Genomic DNA, 20,333 nt, shown 5'->3' on the forward strand with positions numbered 1-20,333 from the left:
TTGTAGAATGAGTCTGTACGAGGTTTGATTCAACAAAACACTTTGTTGAATACAATCAACCAAATTATTGCATTGAATCAACTCTAGCATTTTGTTGTTTCAATGGTTGTAGTTGAATAAAATTTGTCAGAGTTCTGTTGAAACAAACAGCAATTCCATTTGAAAAGAGCCTTAACCGAAAAAGAGTTCTCTGATCGGACTCAAACATTGTCTGGGAGTTTCTTGACCATAATAATTAGACCCGTTTTTTTGTTTTGCCATTAGGGTGAACTACAGCGTGCTAGGGTGGTCACAAAAATGGTAATTTTCGTCATTTTTAGCAAAAACCATTTTTGGAAAAATCATAACTCGGCTCCATTTCAACCGATTTCAGCTTAGCCGCAAAAGAAATGTGATTAGTTTGGCTATTTGGGAAAAATAGTAAGAAGTTTCAAAAAATTAGCTTAACATTTGAAAAAGTCGTATGAAAATGGCGTTTGGGTATCAACATTTTCGTAATTGAATGACGCAGCTTTTGGTGCCAAAACATATATAGGTCATCGCTGAAATTTTTATGTTATCACAGTTTTAATGAAAAAAGTTGATTTTTTTGCCGATTTCGTAATTTTCCTGTTTTTGCGCGTGCTGCGTCGGAAAACTCAGTTTTTATTTTGAAAAAATCATATCTCGGAAACGTACGGTTCAATATCACCTATTTTTTGATATTTTATGTGAAATTTTCCGAGGAATCCGATAAAAATAATTTCAGACAGATGCTCTTTGGTCCAGACACGGTAAAGACGTCATTTTATGTTTTCATACGACTTTTCCAAATATTAAGCTAGATTTTTGACACTTTTTACTATTTTTCTCAAAAAGCCAAACTTCCTTTCCTTTGCCTCTAAGACAGCTCAAATCAGATTAAATGACGCGGAGATATGATTTTTTGAAAAAAAGTGATTTTTGCGAAAAATGACGAAAATTGCCATTTTTCGAACCACCCCAGCACGATGTAGGTCACCTCAATGGCCTAACAAAAAATACGGGTTTAATTGTTTTGGAACCCCCACAAATTTTTTTCAGCTTGATCGGAGGTCGGAGGTGAAATTGCTGGAAGTAAAGATTTTGTTGAAATAACGCAGAATTTTTTTTCAAAACATGGCCTGGAATTTATTTGAAACAAAATAATAATGAAATTAGAATGCTCATTTTTGCAGAAAAATTGTAGTTTATTTTAAAAAAAAGAACAATTTTACAGACATACAGACTTTAAAGACTAAACCGCAACGTTGACGAATTCACTAAAAACCTATTTTTTGACAGATGGTGGGCACGTGTAAACAACAATTATTTTTATTTGAATCAATAGCACGGCTAAGTTGATTCAATGCCGTTCTTGGTAGAATCAACGCAATAATTTTGTTTTTATTTCATAAAGGGTTTCCAAAATACATCGAGTCAATTCAACGTAAAATTTAGAGCTGGTCAACAACAAATCGTAAAGTTAAAACAACAAAAATATAGTTGATTCAAACAGGCCTGATTTTTGGCGTGTAGGGATCCTATCTTCAAAGTTTCTTAGACCAAATCAAAGAACAATTTTTCAATATTGATTTTGTATCTTAAAACGGAGCGAAATTCATTCTCAACCGTTTTAAAAAATGGCAGAATTGTCAAATATTTTTTGATTTTCGATTCATAGCTCACAAGTGATTCTTTTTCGATTCTGTAGAACATAGCAAAAACATGAATTATATGTACAAATCGATTTTTGGGATAAAATGTGAAAAAATATTGGGTTATTTTTTTTTTTTTTTTTGAATGTACCTGTTTTTCTCCAAATTGCTCAAAGGACAGGGTGAGGTACAACTGATTTGATATTTACATTGTAATTGTAGATTTATATTTTTTGTTCTCCGAATTGTTTTCAAAAAGAAATAAGATTGTTGATGGTTGATCTCTGCCATATTTTTTTACTATCTTAAACACAAGTTTCTCAAAAAATCAAACCATCCACATTAACGACCCCGGGTCTTTGTGGTCTCTATTGCAAGTTTCTGCTCGAACCTAGGAGTCCGAAGGCTTGAATGGGGAGAGCACCCAAACCTCTTTCTACTCCAAGGAACCTTCCACCCCAGTGTTTGAACTGACGACCTTTGGATTGCGAGTCCAACCGCCGCCAGCGATTCCACCGGAGTAGGCTTGGTTTGGTGTGTTGTTTGTACTTATGGCATAGAGACGACTCCTACATCTGGAATGACTTAACGGCCTAACAACCAAGGCCGGGACCGACGTTTTACTTCCTCATCCGATGGAAGGTTGCAGCAGATGGGAATCGAACCCATAATCATCCGCTTACAAAGCGGACAGCGTAAACATTCGGCCACGCACGGCCACAAGCCTGCCACAACACAAGTTTCTACTCCCTGTAAATCAATCTCCCCATCCGACACCCAGGTAGAATTATTATCTTCTATATTCCCTAATAAAGTTTACTTTATTCTACTTACTTTCACGCCCACCCACCCAACATCTACCAGGCTGAAGCTCAGGCCGCCGCCACCCAAGAGGACAGCTTATCGTCACTTCCGCAGGCATCCTTCAACTACATCAACTCGATCGTCGGCAGCGGTGTGATAGGCATCCCGTACGCCCTGCACCGGGCCGGCTTCGGTCTGGGGCTTTTCCTGCTCGTAATTGTGGCTGTGATAACGGATTACTCGCTCATACTGATGGTAAGATTGTGGGAACACCAGGACTTTGGATTATTGATTGAGGACTTTGGTAGCACTGTGTGTGAAAACTGGGAAATTCTAGATTTAATAGTTAAAAATATGAATGTTCAGCAATCACAATAACATTTCCTTTTTTGTGAACATCTGTGAACATTTAATTTCATTCGAAAGTAAATACAAAGAGTGCTTTTCCATCTTATTTTCATAAATTTCAATTTTCCTAAAAATTAATGCTTTTATCCCATCACAATCTACTAACAAACATGCCTTTCAAGTGCCAGCTTTAATTTTCACTTCCCGTTGACAGCATTCCCGCGGGGCTGCCAGTTCCGGGTAATGAGCCGAAAAAAAATGCTTCCTTTATTCAAGACATTTTATGCATTGTGCGTCAAGTTTCATTCCGCTCAAATGAAGCGGGAAGTCTGCATGAGCCGGAAGTGCTGCACCGGAAACAGACCGAGCGCGGTAGACCACAAGTGGCCTCAGTAGTTCAAACAGAACACAAACTGGAATAAGTTTGCCCCCGCCGGGGAGTGAAACGCAGGTGGTGGCTTTACCTGCGGGGGTGGTACAGACGAATAGGACAAAAAAAAAAACAGTGCCCGCTGTTTAACGTGGTGTTTCGACACGTGTACGGGGAGTTGCTTCAAAGACCGGCATTTTAACGCCTCGATGTAGACACGATGCGTGCAGCAGTGGGCAGGGATGGAATAATCGCAAAACAATCAATTTCGCTTGCGAACTTTTTTCACCCGCGAAAGAGAGAGGAGGCAAATCACGCAAAAGAAAATCGCTCCCGAAATTCTCTCAGAAAATCAATCTGCTGATGATTTTTAATGAATTTCCTAGTCAGCACCACATAAAATTATTTTTCTCACTTTGTTTACACACATTGCCCATGTACAAAATGTGACAGATCAATTTCCGACGTGTGACGTTACACTTGCAAATGTAGTAGTGAAAAAGATGTTCTGCCGAATAATCAAGATGATGATTTTTTTAGGTTCTTTTTACCGATCTTTCGTGCGCGAGAGAGGAGAGCATGCTCCCTTTGGATTTTTTCTCTTGATGAACATTCAATGATTTTCTTTTGATGATGATTATTCCATTTCTGGCAGTGGGGAATAGTGGAGTGTGGTGAAGTGGTTAGGAGAGAAACTGGTTGAGATGGTTTAACTCAACATACTGGTTCAAGTTGTCTCAAAATATGGTTAAAACTGAAGTTTTAGACCATAAAATTATAGTAATGTTTCTAATTTTATTAAAATTTAATACCTTGTTTAAATTGGACTTATAAGAGACTATTTTTTTATTTGATTAATGATATTAATTATGTTGATAGAACATTAAAATATACACAACAATGAAAATATTTTATGCAAAATAAATTGATGTTTAAATTTAATCATTATGATTTTCTTTTCAGATTTTTATTGGCTCTGATCGAAAAACACAAAATTTCAACCCTAATTAGACAAATTTTATTACACATACAATCACAAAATGGTTTACACATTAGAAGAATTTGGCCAGCATACTTCTAGATTTTATTTTCAGTATCGAACCAAACTTGAAATTTGTGCAAAATCAACTAACGTTCGTCCTAACTCAATTCAGCCGACCTTATTGATTTTCAAATACTACACTGTTTGCTTGTCTAGTATGAAGCATTTGCTGAATATCTTTGAATTTATGAACATATTTATTTCCCTATCATTTTGCAATAAACAAAAAATAATAATTTTTAGATTTTTAGCATTATTTTTTTAATTTTATATTTTTTAGGAAAGTTTGTAGAAGGAGTTGTGGGAACCACCACTTGAAATAATATTTGCATTAAAAAAATGGTTTCCCAAAAGCGTTCACGAATTCGGGGACCTCGAACAAAGTGTTCAAATTTCATGGTAGGTGTTTTATAATCGTACCATTGAATTTGAATTCTTTGAGTTTCACAATTTACGGGAACTGATTTTTCTCCGTGTTGTTGATATGTTGATCGGACAAAAGCTAACAAAAAAACAAAAATACACCCAAAAATATATTTATCAAGGATTTCTTCGACTTTTGTACAAGGATTACAGTGCGGGCAAAATAATCATTTGTCTTCAAAATCTTGTATGGGTAAACCCTGGGTGCTGAACAGTGGTTCGCAAAACGGTCTCAATTTTGAACTGTCAATGTGGAACCAATTTACTGTTCGCCAAAAGTAGAGAGTATTGTTATCGATCATTAATGTTTTTATTGTTTTTTTGCAAGAATGAAAAATTTGTGGCTTTTGAGGGCCTTGAGTTGAAGTCAAGAAATCTCATTTTTTTATAATTATTAATGGAAGGATGAGCTGCAGAATGACTCTCTCGCAGCTCTTCGTCACCTGTGAAAAGGAAAAACCTCTTCTTAAAGATCGAAACTTGAAAACACACTCAATATTCCAGCAAAAAAAAAAAGTAAAAAACTAGACGAAATAAAAAAAAACCACTGATTATAAAACAGCTCATTTACCAGTAAGAAAAAGTCATGCTTGTGCTTGAACGGCATCCTACTTTGTTGATTTAAACAAAGTGGAATCATTCAAAAATCACGTTACGCATTCTCTCTATAGTTATCTACGTGCGCATGTATTGCGTGTACGTACACGAAAGAAAGTGAGGTTAAATTTTGTCCGGCCAGCAAAATCAAATGGAGCGCTAGTCTGTGTACGCGAAACGTCATAAAACTGTATTCATCACCCCGGGTGAAACTGGAATCACTAAAATGGCCATAACTCAACGCAAACTCAACCTATTTTCCGAAAATGACCCGCAGAACCCGAAAATGTTCCGATGGTCGGGTCAAACATGCCATTTTTGGATCCCGCACAATTTTGTTAACAGAAATCTTGGAAAAAATACATTTTTCATGTTAAGATCTTTGTTCTACCCACATACAGTGCTGACCTTGGATTTTGAACCACCGGGGCACAGTGGTTCAAAAGGCTGTTTTGACGAACTTAATTGATTAGAGCAAAATGTAAGCATTTTCGTGCTTCGACATGTTCTACAACTTTGTTCAGCGTTGTCGTGGCCTACTTTTGGTGAAATTTGTTTTTCAAAATACTCATCACAGCAGGCTATGGAATTTCTAACTTTTGACAGTTAAGAGATAAAGCTTTAGTGTCTTGGGCAAAGTTGTAGGGCTAAAAATCCACAAACTTTGTCGAAGACGCCAAAGCTCTATCTTCGCATTGAATACCAGTTTTGGTAACTTTTTCATAAATCCCTGCCAAAAAACTGTTTTTTGACTAAAACTATGGTGAACTTTGATTTTAGACGATTACAATGTTCAGAAGAGTTTTCAGTAATATCAAAACAAACAACTTTGTCCAAGACGCCAAATTGATAGGAGCTATACACAGAAAAAATATGTAAATTTACACAGCACGTAATTACTGTTTCTTATGTAAACTCACTCAATGTAATGTTGAAATATGATGTAAAGAGTAAAAAGTCATGGAAATTACTCCAATATAAATCTAAATCTAATGTAAATCATGAATCTAATGGAAACGTTGAGCATGGAAACTCAAATCTGATGAATTTCTACCCGTGTTCGGCTTCCTGTAAATTCCTATTTAATGTAAATCATATATCCAATGTATTTCTGCCAAACGTTGACTTCAAAACTACCCGAACTAAAAATAGTTATATTTGGTTCTCTTTCTATCGCTCTCATACTTCGCTGGCCCACTGCCTGAGCCTCGCCCTGAACAAGTTGATGCTTTAGCCGCTCGTTTATAAAATGCGAAGATGGCTCAGTCGGCAGCGGGTAGCAGCAGTAACACCGAACATCCTACCCGTCGTCCGTTCGATTCCAGTCCAGCGTTATCCCACTTGGCCGTCGACGGGAAAGCGTCCCCTACATATGAAACAACTTTTTAAAATCCGAATTTCCTTTTGCTGCCCGCTTCATTCATTTTAAAATAGAACATAGGCCACACCCTTTTCCTACTGCAATCCAAGTCGAGCTTCTCATTCCCATTGGCCAATCAGAATTAATTGATTTGAACTAATGTAAATTTCAAATCCAATGTAAATTCCAAAACTAATGTAAATTTTCAAAACTAATGTAAATTTCCAATGAATCTAATGTAAATTTCCAATGAACCTTATGTAAATATACATCATTTATCATGATACCTTTTGATACATGATAAATAATGTAAATTTACAGAAATATTTTGACATAGGACTATGTCTTTACTTACTATATTGGGGGGCCAGTTCAGAAATTCGATCCAAAGCGTCACTTTTAAGCGTTAAAAAAGGGGACATTTTGAACGCTTATATCTTTTTTCCCTGTGAATCAATCCAGATGGTTGGACCACCAATCGAAAGAGGAAGACTTCAGCTATTGTTTAACTACATAGATAGTCTGACTAAACATAGTTAAAGCACTTAAAACATGCAATCAAAATGAGTAATTTTTCAGTACAAATCGGACAGATGACCAATCAGAGCGAGCGTATGCATTCGAGACCGCGCCCCTTTTGTACCGTTCTCCGGCTGTGCCGCTATTTAAGCAGAAAATTTCGCAAAAGCAAGTCACTTTGGAACGAGCACTCGAACTGTGCACGTCGGGCCGGCGCGGAGCAGCAGCAGCAGCGGCCAATAGAAGAAGAGGACCAGCAACCAGAAGGAAGAACCACCGGCAGCAGAAGGAGGAAATTCAAGCGAAGCGGACGGCGTGGAAGTCGCTATGATGCGGCGGTTCTCATGAAAAATGGCCAATTCGACAGTGGTGGCCAAAACCAGGAGTGGCCGATGCCCTCAAAGAAGGTTCCCCCGGGGCCTGGGGGGACATTTACAGAAACATACGAGTTGTGGCAATATGGGTATCAAAATTCATGGTTTTTGATACTGAACATAATAATGGCCATTTCGACAGTAGTGGCCACAACCTGGAGTGGCCGGTGCCCTCAAAGAAGGTTCCCCCGGGGCCTGGGGGGACATTTACAGAAACATACGAGTTGTGGCAATATGGGTATCAAAATTCATGGTTTTTGATACTGAACATAATAATGGCCATTTCGACAGTAGTGGCCACAACCTGGAGTGGCCGGTGTCCTCAAAGAAGGTTCCCCCGGGGCCTGGGGGGACATTTACAGAAACATACGAGTTGTGGCAATATGGGTATCCAAATTCATGGTTTTTTATACTGAACATAATAATGGCCATTTCGACAGTAGTGGCCACAACCTGGAGTGGTCGGTGCCCTCAAAGAAGGTTCCCCGGGGCCTGGGGGACATTTACAGAAACATACGAGTTGTGGCAATATGGGTATCAAAATTCATGGTTTTGATACTGAACATAATAATGGCCATTTCGACAGTAGTGGCCACAACCTGGAGTGGCCGGTGCCCTCAAAGAAGGTTCCCCGGGGCCTGGGGGGACATTTACAGAAACATACGAGTTGTGGCAATATGGGTATCAAAATTCATGGTTTTTGATACTGAACATAATGGCCATTTCGACAGTAGTGGCCACAACCTGGAGTGGCCGGTGCCCTTAAAGCAGGTTCCCCCGGGGCCCGGAGGACTTTTTACAGAACCATACGAGTTGTGGCATATTGGTATCAAAATTCATGGTTTTTGATACTGTACATGAAAATTGACATTCCGACAGTAGCGGCCACAACCTTGAGTGACCGGTGATCTCAAAGCAGGTTTCCCCGGGGCCCGGAGGGTCTTTAACAGAACCATACGAGTTGTGGCAATATGGATATCAAAATTCATGGTTTTTGATACTGAACATGAAAATTGACATTTCGACCCTCATAGAAGGTTCACCTTGGGAGAACATTTATGACAATTTTGCCGACAAATCTATGAAACAAAATAAAATAATCTTATTTCAGATTTCACTAGCAATCCAAAAACACATTCAAATTGTTTGGTCCTATGTCTTTCGGTTATGTCTCTGACATACCATCTTGAACTTTTTTTCTGTGCAGACTCTTGTGAAAATTTTGATGTATTGGAAGTTGTAGAACATGTTGAAGCACGAAAATGCTTACTTTTTGCTCTAATCAATTAAGTTCGTCAAAACAGCCTTTTGAACCACTGTGTGGGGATGTTCCGGATTGGGCGGAACAGGTTCTCAACCCCAGACAACCGGTCAAGGGACAGTTAGAAATAAAACTATTTCTATTATGGCAATATGGGTGTCAAAGTTTATTATCTTCAAAATCAAGCTCCCCAAAACCACTTTTGGGCCATGACTTTAATAAAAAAAAATTCTAAGGAGCGGCCGTGGCTGACTGGTTACGGTGTTCGCTTTCTAAGCGAATGGTCCTGGGTTCGATTCCCATCTGCTCCCAACGAGAAAGTATAGGAAATATTAATCTTGAAACTCTGAACATGAACGAAAAATCAAAGTCGCCCGAGTCGGGGTTCGATCCCCCGTCCTTTGGATTGATAAGCAAAAATGCTAACCACTAGGCCATCACGGCTTGGTGAGCGATGCCGGGAATTAGGAATACTGTTACTATCAAACTATATACGCGCTGGGTCCTTGTCCATTTGACAAGGGTTCGGAAGTTCTAAATAACGTTTGAACCCGATTGGTGCAAACGTTCTTCAGGGCGGGGCTTGTCGATAAAAGCTGAGGGACTTCGCGCTCGGCTAGCCAGCGTAGAAATGGGTCACCGAAGCTCGGCAGAGCTAACACCTTCCAAATGCCTATGCGAGTTATTTGCATGTATAGAATGAAGATCTAAAAATACATAGAAACAACTCTGGAGTTTTTTTTGAAAAGGTCCAATAAACCAAATTTCCAGTTTTTGCTTTTTGGGTGTTTTTAGAACCGCCTTGAGTCAGGGGTATTAAAAAACACCCAAAAAGCAAAAACTGAAAATTTGGTTTATTGGTCCTTTTCAAAAAAAACTCCAGAACTCAATTTGTAAGAAGTGACCGCGTGGTCCCGTTTGGTTGGTTGCACACACGCACACACACACATGACTTTAATAAAAAAAAATCTAAAAATGTTAATTTCAAGCAATTTTCGTTTTGTTTGCTCCTTGGATTTTTAAGAAGAAAAAAAAACGAAACGAAACGATATAATGTTCTACAAAATTGTAGAGCAGACAATACCAAAAAAAAATATATATATAAACATAAGGGGTTTGCTTATAAACATCACGAGTTTTCATGATTCTACGAAAAAAGATTTTTTGAAAAAGTTACTTTTTGCGTTTCTCTTTGTTTGGTCTGTCGCGGGTGACGTTGAACGGCCATTATTAACGACGACCAACTTTTTTTAAACTTTGTTTTCGTAAAATCGCGACAACTCGTGATGTTTATAAAAGAACCCCCTATGTTTAGACATCAAAATTGTTGTAATTGTCTGCTCTACAATTTTGTAGAATATTGCTACACTCTAAAAAATAGCCCTGCAAAGTCAGAAAAAAACGAAATTTTAAAATTTCCCCTTAAATTTCCCTTAAAATTACATGTTCTAAAAATTTTTAGAGTCGAGTTACGGAAAATGGAAGAGTTTTTAAAACTTTTTTAGTAAATTTTTTGATGAAAATACGTTTTTTGGGAATTCTGAGGGGGTCGTACCGCCCCTCCGTCACGAGATATAAAAAACGGAGGCAACTGCTGTGTGAGTTGGCGTAGAATTACCTATATAATTAGCATTGACAGAACAAAAATCTGCCACGTTAAAAAAATCATGTTTTAGATTTTTTCAAAAGTTAAACCACCGATGGGTGGCTTTCTGACCCGAGAAATAATAAATCCTCTCAAGTAGCCTCTTGAGGCTTGCTACGGACACGTTTGTTTTTGTTTGTGCCCACGTGTACTTCTGACTGTGGGTGCACACTCTGGCATGTTGCTGGGCACGCGGTGTAGGCGTAATTGTGAGTTTGTGTGTGAAAGGATTTACTCCTCCACGGGTAGGTGGCGTTTTGCTCTCTTTTTTTTTAACTCAAGCATTTAACCTGCAGTGGTTTGCTGCCATTTGTTAACCTTTGTTGAGGACTGTTTGCACAAGGTGGGTTCGTCGGGGGGGTTTCTAAGGTTATCAAGCGGATTCCAAGAAGATTTGATTGTCTTTCTGCGAAGATCCTTTTACGCCTAGTCAACTGATAGCGAACGATGCTTTTTTTTCGATTTTGAAAGGCCAACCGCATTAAGGTCAACTTTGGTGTCCTCGTCTGACAGCTGTGCTTTTGAATGGAAGCTTAGTCACGTTGGTATAAGACGAAAACACTGTATCTGATAACAAAAGGGGGGAAGTTATACGAAACAGCTCAATGAACCTTTTCTTGGAAGTTGTTTTCATGGGGGTGGGAAAAAGCAACCGCAAGAATGCTTATGAGATTATCTTGGTGTTAACAGGGTGTGTAGATAAATAAATACTGTCGGATTTATTGACTGTGGAAGTTGGTGTAGGTGGCTAATCGAGTTAATTGAAGAATTACAAAATTACTAGATTTATTTGATAACAATTTAAACATTCTCCTAACAATATCCAGTCGGCACGTGTAACCAAAGCCCCTCCAAACAATTTGAACTTCTCCTTCTCGAAGGCACCATAAATTATTCGGACCGAAATCTAATGCCCGTTGGTTATATACAATTTCATATTTCCTGGATTTTTCTTTTTCCAACTAACACCAAAACCACCGTCATCGACCACCCTCCCGCTGCTATGACGCCGCCAACGGAGCAGGTGCGGTGTGGCCACCTCAGCGGCAGGTTCAGCTATCCTGGCGTGATGGAGGCCGCGTACGGCAAGACCGGCTACTATCTGCTCTCGCTGCTGCAGTTCATGTACCCATTTCTAGGTAAGTTTGGTCCTGCACGTCGTGCTTTATTTTTAGTTGTTTCCTTGGAAGAAAGCTCGAAAACAAAAAACTTTTCAGTACGTGCACTTCACACCACATCGTCCTCGCAGAGGAGGAGCTTGCATGTCCTAATGAATCATTCAGACACTTGTGGCCGCTGGTTTTCTCTAATTTATACTCATGACCCAATTTTCACCACGTCGCGCAATACAAGCGGCCGCATTTCTTCATCAAGATTACCTGGGAAAGGCATACTCTTGGTGGGCCTCCGCGAAAAGAAAACTTATGATTATATACAGCATAAATTCTGTTCTGTATTTTTCGTGTTTCACTACCAACGAAAGCCTCGGGAACCTCCGGATATGGTGGAAAATTCAAGTTTTAGAATATTGCTTGGTTATGTTCGAAACTGAAATGTTTGATGCAATCACCGCGGTGTGTTTAAAAAACAAAATAAATAATATTTTCTAGGTCAGAGTACACAGTAAAAAAATCATGGCAATGTTACATCTGGAAAGGAGTACATTTTTTATGACAGAAAAAGGTGTAATTTAACCACTTTTCTAGTGTAATGTCACTTTTTCAGTCTAAATTGAGGTAAAATTACATCATAAAAGGGGCAATATTCAGCCTTCAAAAATAAACCTTCAAAATTTACACGATTTTTTACAGTTTAGTTATAAATAAGAGTCATTCAACCTCAATCGCGCACAAAAAAAATCAACAATATAATCAACATTTTTTTTATCATACTCAAATCTGGTAGGGGACATAAACCATAATCCATAAACCACGTAGACACTTTTTTGATAATCTGTTAACCCCCCCAATGACAAAAATGCACCGGGTTGTTTTTCGGATTTCATTGAATATCTCAGGATTGAAATCGAATTTTGGGGATCTGTGAAGGGCAAAAGGTGAGGCATTGTGAGCTGCATAAAATGACGTTCTTAACTCAATTTGGCCCAAAATGCACGTACGAGCGTAGCACAACGGCGACGATATTTAATTTGATTCTGAATTATTCAATTTTAATTAATTTCTATTATTTACACCATTATTATTATAAATTTGTGATCCAATTTAACAACGATGCATTTTTTGACTCAATTAACAAGAAAGTTTATAAAGTTCAAAATATGACATCTTCTCTTTATTTTTTCAAAAAATGTTCCTTAAACTTTGTATCAAACTCTCAATATTTATGCAATTTTCAAATAAACCTATAGAGCTTTGAAATGTAAACAAAGTTTTGGTTTATAAAAAAAGATACAGCTGCGAATATTTTTGTTCCTTTTTCCCAGAAGGTCCCGGTGGCAAATTTTGAGACGAGATTTGTCTGATCACGCCTTCCGTCGGACGGGAAGTAAATGTTGGCCCCGGACTAACCTAAAAAAGGTTAGGTCGTTAGCTCAGTCCAGGTGTAGGAGTCGTCTCCCTGGGTCCTGTCCTGGTGGAGTCGCTGGTAGGCAGTTGGACTCACAATCCAAAGGTCGTCAGTTAGAATCCCGGGGTGGATGGAAGCTAACGTGTAATAAGAGGTTTGCAATTGCCTCAACAATCAAGCCTTCGGACACCTAGTTTCGAGTAGGAATCTCGCAATCGAGAACGCCAAGGCAATGCTGTAGAGCGAATAATTTGATTTTTGATTTGATTCAATAAAAAAAAGAAATTATGATAAAATAAAATAATCAGAAAAAACACCAAATAAAAAAATAATTATTCTGATTTTATAAAACCTAACTAAAACATTAAAACATAAATCCACATTTTTAATTTATTCAAACCCACCGTTTTCTGCACCCTTCAAAGAAGAGAAAGCTCCCATTCGCTCTCTCCCTCCCCCTTCCTACCCACGTCTTCTTAGCACGGCGAGAGCTTTTTTGTGTGCCGCACATAAAAATCCTTTATTCATTAGCCTGTGGCAGTCTACCGGAGCAACTTCATCTGAGCTTTTTAAAGTTTTACCACCATCAGCGGCAGTCAAAACGACCCCCCGTTCCCACCACAAACTTTGTTTTTGTTGTTTTATCCTCCTTGGAGATATTGGAGTTGGCCCACCTCCTGCAAGGAATAAGCTCTTTTCCCTTGAGGGCGGGCAAAAAGTGTGAAAAAAGTTTATTTTGCTTTTATTTATCGTCCCCCGACGACGAGACGGGACGCTTTTATGAGAAGCTCGGCACAATTGAATGTTAAATGACAAGTTAATGCTCATGTTGTGGGATTTTGCAGTCATTTTTATGAGCCCAAGGGTTGTTTGTGGTGATAACATATGGTTTTGATTTGAAAAATTGTGTGCCCATCATATTAGATTTAGGAGATAAATCAATTTAACATTACCATCAAAAAATAAACAATTATGTAAACTTTTCGAATTCTGTATTTTTTTCAACCACTTTTTTCCCCCTTTTTTGGATACTCGTTCAAAACCCGAAATGATGAAACAATTGCCAAACTTTGACTCACTTTGCAAACTACATTCTCCACACAGAACTAGCAAGTAAATGTGTATACTTGGAGAAACTCACTTTACGAAAACTACTCACCCAAACGTCAACATCACACACGTGAATCCACGACCAACCGGTGTCTTCTTCAACACAGAGAGAGAGAGCAAACTTTTCCTTCGGGGACGACCCAACAAAAGGCAAAGCTTCCGGAGAAGACACACACACACTGTCGCTTAATTGAATGAAGATTCCACGAGCCGTGCAATAATTAAATTGTGCAGTTTCAACTCTTTCATCAAGGTGAATTCCGTACCTGTTAATCACCTCAGGGCAGACTATATGGTTTTGTGTCGTATTTAATGTGGTTAACTTATCACTTTTTACTAACAGGTACTGCAGCTTACTAGCTTTCAGATCAAATTAGTTAGCACGCATTTGAGTAACTTTATCTTATTTTTGCGAGTGCGAAAAAATATTTAGTCCTTAGTATCCAGATTTTTAAGCGAAGACGGCATTACGAATTGTGAACGCCCGAAATGTCAAAATCGCGCAATGGTACCAACATTAGAAAAAAGCGTGGGTGTCATGCCATGGCACACTTTTTTTTGTAATGTGTGATTTTGACATTTCGGGCGTTCACCATTAGTAATGCCATTTTCGCTTAAAAATCTGGATAAATAATTATTTGTCAGCATTATTTTTTTTGGGATAAAAGATAATTAAATATTTATCTACGAAAAAAAATGAAATTAAAGTTTTGATTTGCAAAAAGCACGAGGCCTTTTTAGGGGGAAGGGGATATTGGCGAAAAACCGCCCTCCATACAAAAAGTTGAAATTTTGTTTAGAGAAGAGCAAGGAGGGGGAGGGGTTTAAAAATTTCAAATTTGAAGTTCCCGTGGTTTATGTGCAATCCCTAACATATTCACTACCGTCATCTGGGGCGAATCGGGACTACAGTCAGAAAAGGGACAGCAGTGTTTAGAGCATTTAATGGTTTTAAAATTGGAAATGGATGTACATATTTTGTTGGTCTGAATCTGTTCTAATCGAGACCAACTAGAACAATAAAAATATTGTGCTACTGCATGGTTAAAAATGCTGTCCCAATTCACTCCATGTGTCCCAATTTGACCCAGTTGACGGTAAACGTTTTTGTCAAATGAATAATCTATGCTTTAATTGATTTTGGAGAACAGATCAGAAAGAGACTTGTGAAAAATTGTGAAAATATGTCTCAGCTAGGGTTAGTGAATTATCAGGATTTCGTGGAAAGCATGAAATTCTACATTTACCGTGAAACTCAAATATTTTCGGAAATCAATACATAAAAATAACAAATTTCAGAAATACATTTATCCACAATAGTTAAAAGTCTAAATTTGATAAGTTATGCCAAAAATATAAATTTTCAATGAAAAATTAGTACAATCATCTGTAATTCAAATTCGATATTTTTCAAAATACAGTCCAGACTCGATTTTTCGAAGGCCCCGGAAAAATTGCACTTCGAATAATCGAAGCTCAAAAAAATTTTTTTTTGTTGTCTTTTTTTTTTGATGGTCGAGCTTATAAACTGATATTGATTTAGAATTTTTAAATCCATGATGGCGACCAAAAAGACGGTGAACTCGAATTTGATGTTGCAAGTCAGAAAATGTAACAACAAAAACATTTTTTGGTCTTCCTAGGAAACAAAAACATAGCATAATCGAAACTTCGAATAATCGAGGTTTCGAAAAATTTAGTCTAAACTGTGCTTTGAAATGTTAAGTAAAAATAGAAGTGTAATCAATTAAAAACAAAATTATCCTGTATCTATTGTTACTTTCAGCACAATTGGGTTTATTTGAAATATTATTTTTGAAACTTTTTTTTTTCAAGCTAATACTAAATATATATGGTTGTAAATCGATCGAATTATCGTCGATAATATTATCGTTATTCCGATAATTCTATCGGCGAAATTTTATCGACGACAACCGACGATTATTTATAATTAATATATTTCTATGAGAGCTAAAATCAACCAAATTATGCTGCATTTTAATGCTTTCTCTTAGTAAATATTTTTTTGATAATGTGTTATGTTTCAAAGTTTGAATACTAAAACAAACACGAAATACCGTATTTTTTTAAAAGTACTTAAATTTTTATAATTTGCAATATGGGTATCGGAAAACGGAATCGACGTAACACCTTATAATATGGCCCTCTTAAACCTTGCGGTTTCGTCAACGGATCCACAGGCGTGTATCGTTCTTTATGCGTCAAGACTCCGCCTCCCGGGTCATCCTAAGTGTGAAGGTATGGCACGGGGAGAGAGCACCGAATACCTATTATATTAACACTTAGATTTTTTTGCGTCTGCCTCGGGATTCGAACCGGCGACCTCTGGATTGTGAGTCCAGTGCGCGGTCCGATTGATCCACACAGGCAGACATGGGTATCAATCGATTCGAAATTTTGCTTACATTTTCCCTGTTTTAGAGTTTTGTGAATGAAATACTCCCATTTTCACAAAATACCGTATTTTCTCAAAAATACTCAAATTTTTATGATTCGCAATATGGGTATCAAACGATTCAAAATTTTGCATGTATTTTAACTGTTTTACAGTTTTTTGAATGAAATGCTGAAATTGTTTCAAAATACCGTATTTTTTCGAACCTTGGTGCTAGATACATTTCTTGTCATTCCTTGTATATTCAAGATTAAATTGAGGTCATATTAGACCTAGGCCTGAAAAAATAGTTTCATCTTAAAAATTTGCCCTTATCTGATATTTATGTTTTTCTTAGTTCCCACGAAATTTTATGAATCGATTTGATGGTCCCGTAAAAACTGGAAATTTTCAGCTTGAAAAATCACTTACCTTGATTGCTTAATTAATGTATAATTAAGTACACCAAAATCTTTTCGGTGGTTCAACATGAGATTTAATAGGCATTTGTTACGCTCCGTGAAATTTCCCGTTATTTTTTTAGCGTGAAAAATCATTAAGACTTAACTCGTTCTTTAACATTTCGCATTTTTTTAAGGTATCTTGAGCGTAACCATGTCTTAAGCATTTCGTAGGGTAGGGTAGTCATCAATGAGACACTTTTGGTTTTCAACTTTCAAAGATTTTTCTCATTTTTTCATCAGCATGTTTTAATGAGCTTTTTGTTGTATTTTCTTTCTTTTAATGTGTTCTAACATTGACCAAAATATGAGATCGATCCGACATCTACAGCCAGAGTTATTCAACTGTCTCATTGTAGACGCACTTGGCAGGAACAATGAGACAGCTGGGGAACAATGAGACACACTACGAAAATCAAGATTTTTCTAGTAAAACATCATGTTTTTGTATTGTTCCATTGCAGGTGACTTGCCTTGAACATTTTAGAGCAATTTTGCCAACATGAAACTTTAATTAACAAAAGTTATACTAAAAAGTATTTAAATTTTGTAAAATCCGTATATTTATACCAAATAACTTTGTATTTTTAGTAAAATGAAGTTAAAACTCTATAAATATGCCAAAAATCACTTTAGTACATGTTTTGAAAGATTTCCACAGATTTTGAAAAGTTTAATGAAGAAAAATCAAAGTGTCTCATTGTTACCCATGAGCTGAAATGAGTGGGGAACAATGAGACAGTCCTGGATTCTGGGTATATTCTAAATTTTGGCCAAATCTAATGAAAGGACATTGTAGCCCAACTCAATCCCTATGGAACGTCGAAAGAAATTTGCAGAAATATTAGTTTTGGTGTTAATGGCAGCCTACGAGCGAAAAAGTAATTTTTGTCCATAATTTACTTTTACACCCCAGAATCAAACATCTATGAATAACTTTTCAAGGGAGCGTCCATAACCAAAGCCACTATAAAGCCACTATACCTTTCCCCCAAATATGAGCCTGATTGGTTGAAACTAGGACTTGTGAGAACCATTTTATCATTGTTCCCCGTGTCTCATTGATGACTACTCTACCCTACGTTTCTTACCAAATGTTATTAAAATTTCTGCGAAAGTATACTTAGGTGTCTACTTTCAAATAATTGCTGAATTATTAAGCTAGATTTAATCGTTTGCCACATATTGTCATAAATACTGTTTACCTTCTTTCTAGTGCAAGCCTGCCCAACGTCCGGCCCGCGACGGCTTTTCAACATATTACTATGACCGGCCCTTAAGGCTGTTCATGAAATATCAAATATAAAAAATGATCGTCTGAATTTAAAAAAATAAGCTTGAGATCAAAATTCGACATATTATAACAACATTCTTCATGTTTGAATTCAAATCTTATAATTTCAATATTGATATTTTTAAAGTGAGAAATGTTGCAAGAAAACAAAATTATCCATTTCGATAAAAAGTGAAATTTATGAAAAAAAAACTTGGATTGTTATCTAAACATGTACAAAAAGCTTGACAAAACGACACTTAATTTAAATTTCTTTCAGTTTTCACTGTGTTTACTTAAAATTGAAGTTTTTTTTTCTATTTTCTATTTTTTTAAATAAGAAAGGAATCAAATACTAATATAATTCTCCTGAACAATTTTTCTGTGATAATTTTTTTTTATTTTAACTTTAAAAAGCAAATTATTCATACTGAAATTAGATCGCTGCAAATATTTTAAAAATATTTAAAAGAAATTAGGAAGCAAAACAAATAATTTTTCATAAACTTTGAATTTCAAAGAATAACGAATTAAAAATGATTCAATATATATTTTTAAAATTTCAAAATCATTTTAAAATATTTGAATAAAGGTGCACAACAACGCAAAAAGTTTTTTTTGTAAAGGATATTCGAATCCAAATTGCGGATGAATAAATTTTATCTTGTCTCTTTGATTTTTTTTATATTGTAGTGTTGAGGAAATTAAACTTAAAAAATTGCAACGACTATTGAAATTTGAATATTAAAAAAACATATATCAAGGTATTTAATTGCAATCGTCAAAAGCAATTACTATACAATTCTAAACAAATAAAAATTAAAATAAGTAAAATGAACACATTTTTGAAAATAATCTTTGTTTTCATTCTTAAAACCATGATATATGTATCTCATTTACAACATAAGTTCTTTTTAATTTAGTTTAAAAAACCCAATTATACAAACAAATTTAGTTTACTTTACTTTTTCAATTTTTATCAAATATTAGTTTCGGCCACTGCTTCAGAAAAATTAGATCTGGCCCGCCAAAAGGTTGGGCACCCCTGTTCTAGTGATTAGGACAATAATTTGCTGTAATCTCCAGATAAATCCCAAGTAAAAGTAAATCTCTAAACACTAATTAAGTTTGCGAAGCAAATAATTCTTTACGATTTCTCTACATAGAGACCTGAACAAAAGTTTCTCTATAACTTTGACTCATTTTAAGGATTTTTTTTTATTTTTTTAAGGTGTGAAAAACTTTAACACGTTTGCTTTTCTCAATGTTCGCCGTTCTCCTTGCAGCCATGATATCGTACAACGTGGTCGTCGGTGACACACTTTCCAAGGTCCTGGTGCGGCTGGTGCCCTCCTGGGGCACCTCGATGGGGGCGGTCCGCTTCGGCGTGGTGCTGGTCGTGACGGCGTTCGTGGTAATACCGCTCTGTCTGTACAAGAACGTGTCCCGGCTGGCAAAGGCGAGCTTCCTCAGCTTGGCGTGCGTCGTCATCATCCTGGTGGCCATCGTCTACAAGCTGCTGGCGGGGGATTACGACGTCGTGTGAGTACCACTTCACTGCACTGGCCCTCTGGGAGGGAGGGTCCTCTTAGACGAAAGGATTGAATTTAAATTGAGGATGATTTCAAAATCACTAAGTTTGTTTTACATTTTTAATTCTAGTTGTTCGTTATCGTACAAAATACCCCAAAATTCTGTACCATTTAGCTGCAATCAAGCTTTTATCGCGCATCAAGCTGTTAATGATTTTATTATTCCAACTTTGGGTAACTTTGTTCTATCCTTGCCGTACACATGTGTACAACCCTCCCAGTGGAAGGAGGGTACCAAAAAACAAGCCGACAGAGGCACTTGTTACAACGCAACAGTTTAACAGTCGCGCACTTTCTCTGTGTTTATTTTCCGGCCACCCATTACCACCCACGCTGGATGCTACACGTGCAGACCCAACACACCGGAATCGTGGCGATTTGCCCACAGCGATCTCATCCCGGCCGTCGGAATAATGGCTTTCGGTAAAATTTTCATGACATTGCCCACAAAATTATGCTATACCTCCCCCCCTGCTTGTGTCGGGGTGGATTCTAGTCTAATGTTCCAAAGTTCCACAACAGATGGAACATTTTATGGATCGTTGGGACATTATGAGGACGAGATGTTAGACGGTGTG

At 37.1% G+C, this 20,333-nt stretch overlaps 1 protein-coding gene across 5 annotated transcripts in view; it reads left to right on the forward strand.

The window, feature by feature from the left end:
* The window catches only part of LOC6043702 (putative sodium-coupled neutral amino acid transporter 11), a 65,991-nt gene that overhangs the window by 40,556 nt on the left and 5,102 nt on the right, over positions 1 to 20,333 (forward strand). For all 5 annotated transcript variants that reach the window (XM_038263886.1, XM_038263888.1, XM_038263887.1 and 2 more), the window contains 4 exons: positions 2,520 to 2,714; positions 11,423 to 11,537; positions 19,450 to 19,705; positions 20,108 to 20,178. In XM_038263886.1, the coding sequence (XP_038119814.1) occupies positions 2,520 to 2,714; positions 11,423 to 11,537; positions 19,450 to 19,705; positions 20,108 to 20,178 (637 nt within the window). The remainder of the gene's footprint in view (positions 1 to 2,519; positions 2,715 to 11,422; positions 11,538 to 19,449; positions 19,706 to 20,107; positions 20,179 to 20,333) is intronic.

Source organism: Culex quinquefasciatus, chromosome 3 (assembly GCF_015732765.1).
Source record: "Culex quinquefasciatus strain JHB chromosome 3, VPISU_Cqui_1.0_pri_paternal, whole genome shotgun sequence".
NCBI classification, from domain to species: domain Eukaryota; kingdom Metazoa; phylum Arthropoda; class Insecta; order Diptera; family Culicidae; genus Culex; species Culex quinquefasciatus.